Consider the following 17,561-nt stretch of genomic DNA (forward strand, 5'->3'; position numbering starts at 1 on the left):
AACTCAGTTCACACCCTGATGCCACACATGAAAAAGCAAGATCGCTGAGTAATATGTTCATAAATACCATGCATGTGCCTAAAGAGAAAGTTGATTGGTTGGGTAGTAAAAACAATGGATTTTGGAAATGTTACAAATGCAAGGCTTGTCTTTATGTAACGAACAAAAAAAAGCATGAAACATTTGAAGGTGGAACTAGAGACATTACTGAAAGTATAATGTGCAATACAGAATTTGTGGTTTGCATACTGGAATGTGGGTGTCAAATTAAATATGTTGGGAGTGCCCTTGACAGAGTGAAAACCTGGATTTTACAGCAAATAAGAGCCATAAAAACCAGGATAGGAGCTATCCGATGGCCAAATATTTTGGGATGTACACATTAGAGACTTAACTAGTTTTAGATACTATGAGGTTAAACATATCAAACCGCACCCACAGGTTGGGGGCCATGAACGAAAGCTGAGGAAGTATGAATCAAAGATGATTATATAATTGTCTTCCAGGAAACCTTGGGGTCACAATCTGGACGAGGAACTCAATGTACATGTGTGATGACATCATTGATATTGACACTGAATTTCTGAATCAGTTTCCCATGAGGAGGAATATAGTATTTTAAAAACTACCTCACACCCAGATTTATGATGTTTACACTAATGGAAATGAGCCACAAATGCTACTAGAGAGGTTTTATGTTTTTCTTGCCCTTATGTATAGAATACATCTATGACGTTATGAGATGCTTCTTATGAGTTATGGATAGGAAATGTGTGATAAATTTGTATTTATTGGGCATGTTGCAATGAGCCAGAGGTGCTATCAGAGGGGGACTATATTTCCCTTGCCCTTATGTATGGAAATGTTGAGATGGCTTTTATGAATCATACATCGGAAAAATTAGATCAAAGTATATTCACGGGGCATGTTGTAATGTGGAAATTGAGAAATGCACTTTAAATGGATTAAGCTTGAGGATAAAATGCTTCTAGTCATTTGTGAGAATTGCACTATTTTTGCACTGGGACACTTTATGTGGTAAAAATGGAAAAGAGAAAAAAGGTTTTCGTACTGTTTGTGCGTGACACTTCATATGATAAGAAATGCAATAGAAAAAATAGTGCTGGGGGAAAACTGAATATGATTTTTTTTTTATTCTTCCACGGATTGCCTTTTGTTGATATTAATCTGTAAGCACAATACTTGGGTGGAAGATGGAAGTTTGCATACATGTGCGATAATAAAAACCGAGGGATAAAAATGGCAGATGTGATGATATGGATCAGTGTAATGTAGTTACCCAGTAGCTGAAGATAACTATAGGTAGGGCAGTATAAATAGTATTGTGTACTGGGGGAAGGTTGGCCCGGTAGAAGGCGTTTGCTGAAACGCACTGGCTATTTGTCATGTAGGGTGCCTCCCGCTGGTTTAGCCTGGAGGTTAGGGTACCTTTCAACCTCTGGTGAAGTCCTAAATGGGAGATTGATGGATCTGTGTCCAGAGCCTGGCTCATCTTTGTGGGAAAGGACATATTCCTTTCACGTGACATTCCATTTTACATCAGCATGGTCATCATCAATGACATTACTGTAGCCACAGTAGAGCCTGTGTTATAAGTGCAGAGACTGGCTGAATGGGGAGCTCTGTAGCTGGATGCTATTAGACACACCCAAATGGCAATTCCTATAGCTTATTGGAAATTTATCCGTGAGCTCAGGCCTTTCTTCATTCAATCAATGAATTAGATTTGTAATGCACTTCCCTGCTCCTGGGCAGTTAAGCACTGCCCTACGTAAATTACTTAACCATTAGGAAACATTCATTTGAAGTTCCACTATAGAATATTACAGTGAGCTTGCTTGTTTCTAAAAGGTCCTTCTTCCTGCATTTGTTAATCCATCTACATCATAACTCTAGATCAAAGGTTCGTGTTTGGATTCTGAATTGCTTTGTGTTTGGATTCTGAATTGCTATCATGTTTTTAAACATGCAAAGAATTCACCATAGACTACTTTGTGGATTTTGAAATGAATCTTCTCATGTGACAGCAGTTAGTACATTTCACAGAGAACAGGGGCGGTGTTCTGTCTCACGGGTGTTTTGTACTGCCCCGGATGTAGTGTTGGGGGCCCCAGGCCCTCATGCTACTAAAAGAAGTCACGCAGACACAGTGGCATAGTGCTAGTAACTGCCCTGGGCACGTGCGCCTGGCCCTTTTTATTGGCAGGGTCACCTGACCGGTGACGCCTGTGTTGGGTGGGTGTGGGGTGTAGATGGAAGGCCAGCCCTCAGCCGAGTAGCTGGCAAAACACTAGAACGTGTCCAGCAGCACACTACATTCCTCCAAAACCTTATTGAGGAGCAAAACAAAGTTCAACCTGTAAAATAAAACACAGTAACAAAAACACCACCATCAGTCCCTCGGCCGCAGTATTGCAGGGGACAGGTGCAGCTGGGAGCACTCGGACACTTCCGCACAAGTCCATGATTTAACCAGGTACAGCCGGACACGAACACTGTGTGGAAGTGTCCACTGATGCACTGTGGTTCAGTCCTATGGGCACTTGTGGCAAGGCTGGTTGTGTTTACAGTTCAGTTTGTTTGAATTGGGCGTATAATTCAAATTGGGTGCGTCATTCGAATTGGGTGCATCAAGAGCGGTGGTGGAGTCCGCTGTGAATATGCTTGTTGAGACATCCTGGCTTCATGAAGGCCAATCCCTCGAAGACGGATGACATCTGTGATGGTGTGAAGTCCTCCTCTGAAGCCTTTGTACAATCTGACAGTTTGTTGGCGGAGCTGCTTCCAGACCACCTCTCGTTTGTGGATTCTTCACTCTGGAACTTCCTTGAGGCCTTTTCAATGGGTTTGCCACAGGATTGGCGTGGACTGTGCTGGGCTGCGTGTGGGCCATCTGCAGGCTGCTGCAGGCTCTCCAACAGGAGCCACGGTCAAGTCATTTGTGCAACCACAAGGGTAGATGTTTTGTACTCAGGGCACTTGCCAACATGGACACGGTGTAGGTAGGCTCTCAGATGGTCTCAGGGAAATTGTCTCTCATGTTGCCAGGAGGATGTCTTGTTGGTGTTGTATTCATTCACTGAAATCAGTTTTCGTGTGCTGTGACCTGTTAGAGTCTCCATTGCACAGCCTTGCTGTCTCCTTGACTTCATCGGTGGGGCAATGTCAAGTCCTCTCTCGCTCTTGGGAGGCCCTTGTCTAGGTTGCCACGGGACTGCTTGTGGTCTGCGCTAGGGCTGCTTGTGTGCCACATCAGGGCAGCTGCAAGACCTCCTAGGAGCCACTTCCTAGTCACTCGTGCAATCACAGGGGTAGATGAGTCTAGGTCACAACTTGCTCTTGCCACCAAGAGCAGGATACAGGCAGGGTGAGCAGGTGATCATTGGTTGACTGGTTCTTCAGAGCATCAAAGCAACGGTCTAGGACTCCAGTCTGGTTGTTTAACTGCTCCTTTGATGGATACCGTGATGCACATAGCAATGATGGTGCTTGCCATTCAGAGACCTGGACGACGAGTAATGTTGCTGGAGTGAGGGTGACTGGAGGGACTTTGCCATAGCTAGTGCAGTCTTTCTTTTCCTCATGTGCAGAAGCTAGCTGTGAAGCCATCTGCTTTAAGCAGCCGGTGACAGGTGGCTTGGACGGTCACACTGTGAAGCGTGGGGCAAGTACGCAGTTCGCGCATGGGGTCTTACATTTGGTACTTCCGCTAAGATGTCTCCAGTGACGTCACATCACCCCGGTGGCTGTCTTGTCTGTGGGTGCACTCTTGCTTTGTGGCAGGAGTCCTCCATCTCTCCACCCTGTTGATCTTCTGCTCTTGTTCTTCTGTGATCGTCAGGTGTTGCAGTGTGACAGGGATGTCACACAATCTCCTTTCTTCCTTCATAGTGTGGCGCTGCGCCACGCTTTCTTCTCCTTCGTTGTGGCGTCTGGCCACCTGTCTTCCTTTTGTGTGGACCTTTCGAAGGTCCTGTCCTGTGCAAGGACTAGGGGCTCTTCCCCGTGTTGCAGTGGTGGCGTTGTGCCACTCAGGGTGTGCGACTCTCCTCTTGCCTGTTGTGAGTTGCTGCTAACTCTGTCTTGAGGCAGTGTGGGGGAGGACACTCCTTGATTAGTCTCTGGCCCGTTGCAGGGCAGTGACGGTGGGTCACTTTCTTTTCCGCCTCCACTTCACTTGAGGGCGCAGTGCTTGCACCTCAAGGCAGTGCCTTCTCGGCAGTGGGTCCTGCTTGAACCTGGGCGTGCTTTGCAGGGTTGGTCGCTTCTGATGACCTGCTGTGTGATGGGCCAACGGTGGCCATCTTGTGTCGCAGTAAGGCCGGCTGGCACGGCCTCTTGTCCCGTGCGTTACGTCACGCTCTCTGTGCTCTCTCCATCTTCGCAGGCATTGCCCGTGTCGTAACGTTTCAGTGGCGTAGCTCTCTGCGCAACTGTGACATAGTCTCTTTTTTCTTCTTCCGGGCGTCCTTTGTTAACACCTGGCATGTCTCTTCCTTGTCCTGCGGTGATGTCCATCACTGCTGGGACATGTGGCGTTCCTTCGGTGGTGACGGCTGATGCCCGCCAGGGGCTGCACAGGCTATGTGTGCTCTCCTCACGCCTCACGAGGCACTTACGTCCATTTCTCATCGGTGCAGCTTGGCCGGAGCAGCTGCAGTCTTCTCCTTCCCTGTGCAGCGTTGTACGCGCCGCTTCAATCTTCTGCGCCGCTTCCGTCTGCGGCCGCGCTGCTGGTCTTGGAGCAGTCACTTTCTGGGGGTGCTGCTGTGGACTTGCCTTCTTCCATGCTTGCTTTCCTTTTAAACAGAAACAGAGTGCAATACCCACTTTGGCCACTGGATGCCACTGTTGCATTTCTTTTCAGGTTGAAGACAGTCTTTCTTCCTACCGGCCTCGTTTCTTTGAAGTCAAACACTGGAGGAGCCATGCTGCGAGAGGAGTTCGTGAGGCTGGAGTGGGGGCTGCAGGTAAGTGCATTTTTATTCTTTTATTGTAGTTCTTTTGTAGATACAGCCTTGTGAAGAAAGGCACACTCTTGCTGTGGGGACCCTCTTGGGCAGTTCAAAAATTGTTTTATTCCCAGTGCGTGGCAGCACCTTTAGCTTTTCCTTTTGCACACATAGCCTCCTGGTGACGATGCGGGCACTTGCTGTGGGGGTCGGCATTGTTGGTGCCGGCCGTCGCAGGCCTGTGCTGCGAGCATCCCCTTGGCATTTTAGAACTTTGGCACGTGTTTGCACCATTCTGTTTAGTTTGTTTCGGTGCGTGTCTGCACCATTGCACCTTCTGCTTCGTTTTGGCTGCAGCAGCCTTCCTTGATGCTGCGGGCCGTGTTGGCGGCAATTTTGAGGTGGGGGCGGCCTGGGCATTCCTTCTTCGGTGCGCATCAGCACCATTATTTCAAACAAACAGGGGAAAACGTCCCCGGGCATTTTCTTTATTCTTGGTGCACGATCGCACTATTTCATTAAACCGCGGCCGCAGCAGCATGGCACACACTGTGCACCGCATTCTTTTCTTGGGGGCAGGGGCGACTGGCCCCGGCATTGCTTGGTGCCCCTCAGTTCTTCACGGTGTGTAACAGCACCATATGTGCACATTATGCGTGGCCCCGGCAGCCTTCCCACACCCTACGGGCCGTGCTTTTGACCATGAGCATTTTCAAAGGTGGGCGGCCTTGGGCATTACTGCATTAGTTTTTTCCTGTGGTGCGTGGCAGCACCATTTTCTCCCTCCCGCGTCATGGCAGCCTTCCCTAGCGCTGCGGGCCGTGTTGCTCGATGTGGAGGGTGCCCCCGGGCTCACCTCATGCTCGGAGGAGTGGCGGATGGCGCTCCCATTTCCCTCATCTATTCAGGGCTCACGGCAATACCTGTCTCTCCACAGGGTCACTGTCTTGTTCCCTCCACGACCAACGCAGAAGTAGTTGTCTGCGACCACGTGGGGTTGCTGTACCCACTCGTCGCCAATGTAGTGTTGGGGGCCCTAGGCCCTCATGCTACTAAAAGAAGTCACGCAGACACAGTGGCATGGTGCTAGTAACTGCCTTGGGCACGTGCGCCCGGCCCTTTTTATTGGCAGCGTCACCTGACCGGTGATGTCTGTGTTGGGTGGGTGTGGGGTGTAGATGGAAGGCCAGCCCTCAGCCGAGTGGCTGGCAAAACACTAGAACTTATCCAGCAGGACACTACACCGGACACTGCATTTTGAAGGCTACTGGTTTTAGATTTTTCCCTACAATTAAGTAACCATCTGCAGTATTGTAACTTAAATGTGAATGTCAGGCTATCACTGCATGTAGTGTCTACTCCAGAAGTAGTTTTATTTGCTTGGAGGATTTTTTAGAGATAGCTCAAAGCAATGTTTGTATTTACCTGGCTACGGAATATCATTGCTAACGTTCTGACTTAATCTTTCATTTTTATTCCTACAACTTCAAAGCTTGGATTGTTTGCCGTGACTCTGTTATGAAGTATAACCAGGATCTCTTGCCTTTAACATGTTTGTCCTAAAATAACTGGCTCCCATCCGCGCCTAAATGTTATGAATGGTTTGTGAATGTCTGTACAAATAATGTGTATTGTTCTAACAATCTACCTTCAGTTGCTGCAGAAGACTGTGTACAGGATTCATTTACAGTTTAAAAGAGACTAGAGATAAGAATGAGCCTTGTGGCACAATGCACTCCACCAACTTTGCAACATTTCTCCTCCACGTTCTTTTTCCATTCTTTCATGTAGGTAAGATACAAATCGATTTCCCCTTTTTTCCGATAATCTCAAACGTTCCCAACACTTCTTTTCATGATCTGGTGGCCAATGTGCTGAAGACTGTAAAAAAATCTAGGAGCATCAGTAAAACTGTCTCCCTGGCCCGAATTTAATATAGAGAATTGCACATACAGCCATCTCCATGCTATTACCCAATCTAAACCCTGACTGTTTGTCCTCCTGGTATGTATTTGGTTCTACATACTCACTCATTTGTGTGGTTGCAGACTTCTCGAGTATTAGTAGTTTGTGTCGAAAGAGAATGTAAGTGATCAGTTTATATTTTTTTGGTTTCTTCCTCATACAGAGTAGCCTTATTCAGCCAAAGGAAAACACAAGATTTTTTAAGCTCCTTACACATTTGCCTCTGCTGCGCAAGGATGCTTCCCAGGCGTGTTAGGAGAAGGGCTAGAACTTTCATATGGTCTTTTATAAATGTTCATGGGTAGGGGTCTTGTAGGCAGGTGGACAATTGGTCTGATGAAGTATCTCAATTAAGTGCTGTATTTCTTCACAAGTAACCTCCGAAAAGAAACATGTGTTCTGATTAATGCACAGGGGAGACATAGGGCCTTATAACGACCGTGTCAGAGGGGTGTCCTCCATCACAAATGTGACAGATATCCCATCCACCAAATTACAATCTCCATTGAATATAATGGGATCATAATACGAGGGATGAGATATCCGCCACATTTTTGATGGAGGAAACCCCTCCGTTAAGGCTGTAATAAGGCCCAAAGAGTATGTGTGGGGCTTCGACCAACCTTGTTCTTCATTTATGTTGTTTCTCTTTTTTATATTTTATCTGACATATCTGGGGATTTTGTGCCATTCTCCTGAATATAAATATTATATGACCTACAGAGATCGGGGCTTTAACCACATGTTTAGCTTCTAATGAAGGAATCGGGTCCCGAACTGTCACATGAGAGAGATGTCGTAGAACTTCAGGAGTAAGACAGAGTCTGACACTATAAAATAGGAGGCTGAGAGTTAACAAGTGGCTGTTTCTGTTGATAGGGAGGAAGAATGAATGATATCTCATGGAAACCTTTTGCATGGGGCATGAAAACTGAGTGAAGGGGGCACATGACAAGACACCAGTAGCAGGAATAAGTAACCTAAATAATGTCAGGTTTATATTTTTGTTCACTATCTTTCTACAATAAATAAAACATTTTTCAGCTGAGGAGCTTACATCACTTTCAAACGCATTTTTGTACACCTGGCATGGAGAATGTCTAACACAGCTACCACAAAGAGTTATTTGAGTGAAGAATGTGATACAGTTTTAGGCAAAACACATAAACACTTACCAGACTTTGGATATGCAACTTGGAATATATCGCTGCCTCTTACTTCAAATTTCTCCAACAAATCTATGTCTTCTGGAGTAAAAGCATCCTTTACGAAAGTGAATCCTTTATATTGGCAGAGGAAAGGATCTTCTGCTACAGGTACAATTTCAGCCATTATCAGAGTGCCTGAAACTGGAAACAAATGACAAACTAAAAATAATAGACAGATATTATGTAGTAGATAGTAAAGACAGCTAGATTAAGTCTGTTTTTCAAATCGTCAAATAGACTGTTCTCATATGCTGAGGGTGAGAGCTTTCTAGTGGTGTGATTCAGAAATAGGTCCGAAATCATCTCATCATAGGATTCCCACAGCAATTTTAGTAGATATCCTACATCCACCCTATTAACACTTTTTGTAACATTTTAAGAGGAGAACGTAGGAAGTGTAATTGGGGTGGAAAAGAACTTAAGTGAATATAAAATTAATACACTGGCCCTCATATGAGGATCCTTTTGATGACTACTGTAATTCTGTCCCCAGGAGAAGCTGGCAACCGGACCGGTATTTCTAGAGGTCGTATGGTATCTGAAGTTAAACTAAGAAATGGGGAATAACCAAGGAAAGGGAGATTCAAAATTTGATGCCCTGCTTTTCCTCTTTCCTGGTCAGAATTTCAACCAAAGATTTTGGCTACTTTGAACCGTGGATGCCTTGGGGGAAACTGTGCAGGTCTGTGATGTTTCCACTGTACTCCAAATTCTGATGGGCTGGCAACTTCCATTACTGAGCTGGTAGTAGATTACAAATAACTCTTGATGAGGTCCTTTGTGGTTGTTCAATACCTTCCAATGACCAGAGACCTACTACTTGCTTGGCAACACCCATGTCCCCACCACAAACACTAAACTAAATAATGCAGAAAATCCACCACATAAACAGATTTTATGTGGTAGAAAATTCCATCTGCATCCGTTAATGATCACAGACCCTAGTTTTTGATCTGACATTGCTGCCCACAGGTGAATTGTTTGTGCACACCATCCAGGGCATCGCTACGCTTGTTATTCACTGTTTAGCGCATCATGGACAAGGCAAGTGCTTCTCTGGCCTTATTTACGAGGAGACCGCAGTGTGTTTAAGGTCTTCCTGGAGAATGTGACCTACACCAAGCTAAAACCTACGTTAAATTCAGGTACGCCAAAAAAGAGGTGTCTCAAGCATGTATCATTTCTTTTTGGGAGTTGCTTTCTTTTCTATTTGTGGATATTGTGAGTAGGTATCTGTGCTGTAATATAAACAAAATACTTTTGTAACGATTATCACAATGATCATGAATCCATTGTGCAGCATTGAGCAGCTAGCACATTTCTAACAAGAGACAAATAATTTAGTAAACTTTCAGGCTTTGAAGGCTGCTTTGTTGCAAAGGAAATCTATTTCTCTTATATAATTACCAAATATTTTCAAAAAAGTAGCTTTCCCCTACTGGAACCTTTTTCTAATGCACTCACTTTACTAGTGAGCCAAAGCCTCCACAATGAGGTGTCTGATGAAAAACATTATTGATTGTTCTTGACTCGTATAAGAGTTTACGAAATGACTGGAATTTTGGCACTAAGGCATGTGTGTGCTGGTAACTATCACAGAGCGTCCGAGGACTGAAGATTAATCAAAGTAAACTCTTTCTCCACTAGGAAGCTTTCATAAGGTTTCACTTGTCTGGCTTCAAAACATTAAGGGCCAGATGTAGGTAGGTTAAAAATAGCGACTCGCAAATTGCGAGTATTTGCGACTTGCAATTTGCGAGTCGCTAACTGCAATGCAGGTAGAAAGTGCGAGGACAATTTGCGACTCGCACACGGAGTCGCACCGCAGATAGCGAGTCCGCTGTTTGCGAGGTCGCTTTTTGCGAGTGGGTGTCGCAAATTGCGACTGTGCTGAAAATTGAATGCAGGTGCTGCAGAACACTCTGGAAAACATTTCAGAACACTCAGGAAAACACTTCCTGGCACATGATGATGACATCAGAGCCAGGAAGTTTACAAATACACCTGGGAGAAGGGAGGACCACACCCATTTCAACTGCAGCACAGCAAACAAACAGAGCTCCTGCAACCATGGCTGACACTCCTAGGAAAAGGAAGCTAAAGTTTGCTGAAAAAGAGTTGGAGGTGCTGACTGATGAGTGCTGTCAGCACCATGACGAGCTGTTTGGCAGGGCAGCCCTCACCGTGCCAGACACAGAGAAGAAAAGAATTTGGCAGGAGATCCAGGACAAGGTAAACTCCCTGTGGGTCAGCCACCGGAGTGTGGAAGAACTGAAGAAAAGGTGGTATGACCTCCGCTCCCGGACCAAGGAGAGGGTGGCAGAGCGGCTCCGGGAACTGAGAGGCACAAGAGGGGGACCATCGACGGTACCACCACCCACACCCCTGGAGGAAAGAAGAGACCCTAGAGCCTGAGGCTGTAAGCGGGATGGGAGATCTGGACACCTCTGAGCCAGGACCATCAACTGGTGAGTACCATGTGACATGCATGTACCCTCATTAATGCCATACCCCCACCCACCTTGTACACAGGGGCATGCACAACCAAGATAGCTCCATTTCAGAGAAGCAAACACCAGAATGATGCATTATGGGCAATGTAGTCAAGTAGGCAGTTCATAGGCAATTGTTTATTAGGAAGTTGATAACAGACAGTAGACACTGACAGTGTGTTCCCTATGTCCCACAGGTCTCCCACAAGACACCCCCACCAGCCCAGGCAGCCAGGGGCCAATGGTCAGCCAGCACACACAGGAGACAACAGGACCAGCCACCACTGCTGCCTACACCACCAACACCATGCCCTCTCAGGAAACACCTGTTGCAACAGTGGTGTGTGAGCCTGCACCAGGTACGAGCCAGAGTGCCACGGCAGACAATACAGGGCCTCCACCGCTTCGCAGGCGACGAAGGATATCAACAGCAGAGCAGCAGGCAGAGTCAGGGCATGCTTCCACATCACCAACAGAGGCCCAACTGCTACGGGGTCAGCGCCTGCAAAACCAACAATTAAGGAGGATTAGTGGGGTATTGCAGCGCTTTGAATGCAATCATGCCCTCAGTATGCAGCAGGTACATTCGGAATTGCAGGTGATCGGTAACAACACGTGTGACCTTGCACTGTCTATGCGCCAACTAGTGGCAGGACAGCTAACGCAGAGTGACAGTGCACAGTGCAGGGACCGCCAGCTGCTGCAACGCCTGGACAGGATGGCCTCCTCTATAGTTAGGCTGGCTGTCAACACAACAGGGCTGTCTAGGCGCACAGTCAGCCTCCAGGTGGACATGGGCCACTTTGCGGGTGATGTGGCACGGGGACTGGGCCGTCTCAGCCATGCAATGGACCTCATGGAGGCACGGCAGGTGGCCAGGGGCACAGGCGACACGCCACAGGACAGTGAGGAGGGCTCCACTGTCAGCAGTGTCTCTGCCAGTGACACCAGGGTGCTACGTAGTGGAAGCACAATGCAGAGCACTGCTGAGCCCCCCTAGTACCAGCCAGGCTGGCCGACCCCGCCGTAGGGTGTGAGCTCCACACTGTCCTTGGGGTTGGGGCACATGACGTCAATGTGTCCCATGCCAGGTGGACTATTGAAGCCCCTGAACTGTTTCTATTGTGTATAGTTTTGTTATTTGCACTTATTAAATCACTTGTTCTTTCCACTTAACACATGGACTCTTTGTTATATTGGTGAGTATGGTAAAAGTTTGCACGTACCTTCCAAAGTATTGGTTTGCAATGTGTTCCCGTCTCAGTCTGCCTTGATTTGCGATGCTCCTATCCCCATGATGCGATGTGGTTGCTCTTGCTCTTCATCCTCAGAATCTGGTTCTTCAGGGGTGAGAGGTAGCCCACGTCTGGTGGCAATGTTGTGCAGTATAGCGCATGCAACAACTATTTTGAAAGCCGTTATTGGGGTATACTGGAGGGCACCTCCACTTCGGTGGAGGCATCTGAACCTTGCTTTCAGGAGTCCGAAGGTTCGTTCTATCATGTTCCTGGTCCTCTTATGTGCTCTGTTGTATCGCCTCTCGCAATCATTGCTGGGTGTTAAGTATGGAGTCAGTATCCATGGACGTAGTGCATATGCACTGTCACTTGTTTGGCACAAAACATACAATGTTAGCAAGGCATGGGTGGTTTGCACATTGACCTGTGTGCATGTCTTCAAGGTGTATTCAGCTCTACCTAGGAGGTATCCATCTCCAAACTCCCCACGTTCCAGTCGTTGGTGTATCCCACTGTGCCTAAAAATGTAGGAGTCATGAGTACTGCCTGGAAATTTGGCAACCATGTCAGTGATGATAAAATGAGCGTCACATACCACCTGAATATTGAGTGAGTGGGTACACTTCATACTGCGGAACAGATAATCCAAGTTTGCAGGAGGGCATATTTGTATATGTGTCCCATCTACACACCCTATGACATGGGGGAAGTTGGCAATCCAGTAGAAATCCAACTTGGTGGTGTTGATTTCTGCCTCATTCCTGGGTAGGTATATGTATCGGGACATGTGTGTGAGTAAGGCATCTAGGAATGCCCTAAAGAACCGTGAGAGTGCACTTTGGGATACCCCACCTGCCACAGCAATGAACCCCTGATAACTACCCGAGGCCAAGAGGTGCAGTGAACATAGCACTTGCACATGCGTAGGGATGGCGCAGCCGCGCACAGTCTGGCGTTCAAGCTGTGGTTTGAGTAAATCTATTAAATCTAGTATAGCTGTGCTGCTAAGTCTATATTTGTCATAAATTTCCTCCTCAGTTTGCTGGAAGAGTGTCTGCCTTGTTCTGTAAATCTTCTCCTGTCTCTGGCTCCTGCTCCTCCTCTGCTGTGCGGCGTTGGCGCTCCTCCTCACTGCTATCAGGTATATCTCCGCCATCTTGAGTGACCCAGATGCCTTCTGGGTCTCCTTTTATACTTTGGTAATGGTTACCACCTGCTCTGAGTTAGTGGTAAATTGGAAGTGCAAACTGGGCTTTTTGCGACTATTCGCAATTTGCGACTTGCTATTGCATATCGTTTGCGACTCGCAAATTGCGACTTCCTATTTGCGGGTCGCAAAATGGGGTCGCAAATTTTGCGAGTCGGTAACGGCTCGCATCGCATTTTGCGAGTCGGAAATGGGATTTTTGCATCCCATTTCCGATTTTGCGGGGTCGCAAATTGCGAATCGGGCCATTTGCGACTCGCAAAAGTTTGCTACATCTGGCCCTAAAACTGTTATGAATCCCACAAATATAAATTAGGCATTTTGGTTGAAACGATAAACTAGTGATGTTTGTCTCCAGAAGATAAGCAAGGCATAGAAAAAAAAACAAGGCAGAGATGAAACCAGAGTGCTGCATCCTTCCGCCTGTTCTCTGCCATCACTGCTAGTGCTACAGTAGTGATCAGGAGAGAAAGCATGGGAGGTGGTGGGGTGCTGTTCGCTGCTGACTTTTACAAGCCACTGTAGACAGAAGCCAGAAATGGAACAAACATAGATTTCTAATGCATGTACTGAACCTGACCATGAAGACAGGGGTCCGAGTGGTGGGGGATACGTCAGGCGTCAGAACTACCTCTCTGAGCCTGCTCATTCCACACCTAATATCTGTCAGGCTTTGGATCGCTTTGGAGCGCCACTCCACTTTTTAGTGATAAGGGCCAATCCAGATCTCAGTGCCTCTACCTTGGCTTCACATGCCAAAACGTGCATAATGCTTGCCAGGCCTAGGGGTCTTGGCAAGCCGCATGGATTTCCAAGGGCAGACCATAAAAGTCTTCCATAATCTGTCACCCTGTTGCATGCGTTTATAAAGTGCTTCTGTCTCCCCAAAACAGTCTATGAGCCATTATATACTTGCCTGGATAGTAAAGGAACAAAACTGCAGGCTGGACAAACCAGGAAGGCAATGCAAATGTTTGTATAAGTAGGGAATGGCATCATACATCTTAATCTAACCTCTCACTATTAAACAAGGTGTCAGGAGAATACACAATGTTGCACTGTTAAAGACTGATGAGAGGTACTCAACTGTAGAGCGCACTTCACATTAGGTTTCTGCATTTTAAAAAGAGTTCCGGTTGCACGTGATCTCCAATTCTCTCTATCCAAATTTCCCCATTCTTAGGGCGACATTAGGAGTGCCATTGTTATTGTGAAATATTCATCCCATGCAATAAAAAATTACTCCAAGGTGTTTAACAAGTTCAATTATTATCAACTATGAGAACCTTTGACTGCAGAATATGGCATAACTTGTGGATTTGCTGTCCCCACCGAAATGCGCATGTCGCTGTATTTTCCCGGGGTATTTCCTCTTGCTAAATTTGGCAGTTTTGAACTAGCATAATATATCTGGGGCACTTGGAGCGATCACATCATGAAGCTCATAATTCCAATATGTGCAGTAAAGGAGTAACCGCATATATCAGAATATAAGAAGTATCAGTAATATGCCCTTACTCACAGTCCCTATATTGAACTGCTTACATTTATATCATCTTGTCTCATGCATCTATTACGGAAGATGCACGCATAAGTATGCCTGGATTTTATAACGGAGGTCTGCATCAAGTCAAGATATTTCAATACTGATGTCTGAATTCCATGTCTGATTTCAAGAACTGAAAACAGTGCTACAGACAAACTGTATAGAGGAGGTCTGTTGGACCTGTCAGCCTTAGGGTGGTCTTCCCCCAAACCTTTTGCCTCTCCTCCTCCATTTACGTCCAACCTATTTTTGTTGGCCGTAGGACTCCGAGCACTTTACCTCTGCTATCCAGTGCTAAAGTGCATGTGATTTTTTCTTAAAACATTGTAGTGAACATTGTAGTGATAGCTTATCACCCAACTGGAATCTTTAATTTACATATAAGTCCCTAGTAAAGTACACTTCATGTGCTCAGAGCCTGTAAATTAAATGCTACTAGTGGGCCTGTAACACTGATTGTGCCACCCACGTAAATAGCCATTTAAACATGTCTCAGGACTGCCACTGCAGAGACTGTGTGTGCAGTTCCTACTGTCATTTCGACCTGGCTAAATAAACCTGTTGGTAAGTCCAAGTCTAAGTCCAAGTCCTTTGGCAGGGTGGAAGGGAGGAGCTGAACACAGCCTCGCTTACACCTGAATAGACTGCCTGTCCATGTACAAAGGGCTTAACAGCCCTGTATTGTAATTCCAGGCATCTTGGAGCTGGGGCAGGGAAGGAAGGGTATTCCTTGCAATTTAAAGCCACTGTCTAGAAGCTTCTCCCACCTTAAAGCACCAGGGCACCGAAGTATAAATACTGGACTTCAGACACCACCACTTCAGTACACTTATGAACTTCTGGATACTCTGCCAGGAAGAAGGACGGCTTTGCTCCTGTAAGCCTGCCACTCTGCTGGACTGCGGTTTTGCTGGATTTGCCCTTTGCTGTGCTGAATTGTGCTTGCTACCCTCTTGCCTGGGAGTGAGAAGGACTAGACCTGCATCTCTCCAACCCAGAACCCAAGGAGAGACTCTGAGAGCTAGTTGGCTGTCATCTTGATCTGATGTTTCAGGGACACAAAGACTTCAAACCACCCTGCTTCAGCACCTGGACTCTGCCATCTGTGAGTCTACTTGTCTACTCGGGTGCCACCCCAGTCCTGGACCCCTGGAAGTTGACCTGAGGTACTTGCTACAGCAGGACAATTTATCGTCTGCTAAGGGAGCAGAACCAATGCAGTGCCGCTGTTGCATGGAACAGAAGCTGGCACATCACCACTACTGCATGGGTCAGAACCAATTCAACAGACTCCCATTGCAGCGACTTGGGACCAGTGTATCGCCTTCAGAACCACTGTGCAGCGCTTTCCCCAGAACAAGGTCCTCACATTTCTCTATTATGATGCAGAACCTCCACATCCCCTCCACGGCGTGGATCGAAATCCACTCGTTGTCTTGACTGTGCCACACATTCTCAACACTGTTCTTAGTATTGTAAGCCCTGTCGACAAGATCCTCCACGTGTATGCATCAGGACCTCGCATCGCAGCCTTGCCGCATCTCAGAACCGACGTATCATACATTGCTTCCAGGTTAAGCCTGACTACTTTGTGCCAAGCTACCAGAGGATGAGCACATGTTAATCTGGGGTCTGATTGTGCCTTACCTTGAGTAGGGTTCTGGTTGCTGCTTGACCTGGGCTCACACCCCAGTCAACCAGAAACCCAATTTCTAATAGGTTCCTTAACTTTCCTTTAAATGATGGTGGTGCCAATGTTTTGGCTCTCTTTTGATGCCAAAGGGATTTTTTTTAATGGCCCACTGTGTGTTTAATGTATGCTTGTGGTGTGTGATAGCATGAACTAGATGGGTCTAGGATGAATTCACATGAAGGGAACAAGTTGAGTAAAATATTACACTTGGGCTTAGAGATTGGAGAGGCAGAGATTCTAGTTTCCTTAAAGAGTCTGAAAGATTAGACATCTTTTCATCATTGGTTGCCCATACTTCAAAGGTAATATGCATGCGATGCATGCACTACCAGAAATAGCGGACTTTTAAGAGAATGTTATCCTCATATTCATGGACTCCACCATGCAGAGACTCTGCAACCCTATTGATAGACAAAAGAGGCCTATCTAGAAATACCTGAACACCGTACATTTACACATGTATGTTTCAAAATTGCTTGGGAACTTAGATATACCTTTTGGAGCTCTTTGAATCGTCACAAATTGTAGGTGCTTGCCTATGCCTTAGACGATCCAAAAGGGTATGAGTTCTAAGTACTAAGGACATGATTTAATGTTTGAGCACTAGTAATCCATCCAAACATGGTGTACATCCAGTCCACTTTCTTAAAAGTCACATTATATATATTATACTTGAAATAAGGTGGACAGGATATCCATCAAGTTTATGATAGTGTAACCCATCTGCCAAACTCGAAATCAGGCCCGCAATCTATAGCCATGTTGTCAGAGGGTATTGATACTGTATGTTAGTAAAACTGCCTTTCCGGGTTACGTGAGATAGTGGGTTCCAGTTAGGATAGTTGTGAGACATTACTAAGCAATAATGTCTCTATTCTGCCTCAGGTCCAGATAGGTTACTTTGATTTACATCTTAGCCAAGAGCAAGGGGGACGTGGCCAAGCAAGATGGGCAGTAGGACATGCTTCTAGGAAGCCCTCTGCCACCCCGGCCTGATCCTGCAGTTATACTGACGTGCCTGGGGAGTTGAGTGCCTCCCTAGGTGGGGATGGGTGTCCCGACCCTTGCGGCTGCTTGGAATCCCCAATCTGGAGATATTGGGGGCTCCCGGAGGCGAGTGTGGCTGGCCCGGGCCGCGTGGTGTTCAGAGGCCTGGGAGAGAGTTGGGTGAGCAGCCTCTCCGCCTCCCCCGGCTGGCCTGCTGCCCTGGTCGGACCACACGTGGATGGTGTGGCTGGC

General features: G+C 46.7%; 1 protein-coding gene across 1 annotated transcript in view; it reads right to left on the bottom strand.

The window, feature by feature from the left end:
• LOC138296319 (amine sulfotransferase-like) overlaps positions 1-17,561 on the bottom strand; it is a 325,216-nt gene that overhangs the window by 243,998 nt on the left and 63,657 nt on the right. Inside the window, exon 2 of the mRNA XM_069235355.1 lies at positions 8,114-8,287. Within this exon, the coding sequence (XP_069091456.1) occupies positions 8,114-8,270 (157 nt within the window). The 5' untranslated portion in view covers positions 8,271-8,287. The remainder of the gene's footprint in view (positions 1-8,113; positions 8,288-17,561) is intronic.

Source organism: Pleurodeles waltl, chromosome 5 (genome assembly GCF_031143425.1).
Source record: "Pleurodeles waltl isolate 20211129_DDA chromosome 5, aPleWal1.hap1.20221129, whole genome shotgun sequence".
Taxonomy (NCBI): Eukaryota; Metazoa; Chordata; class Amphibia; order Caudata; family Salamandridae; genus Pleurodeles; species Pleurodeles waltl.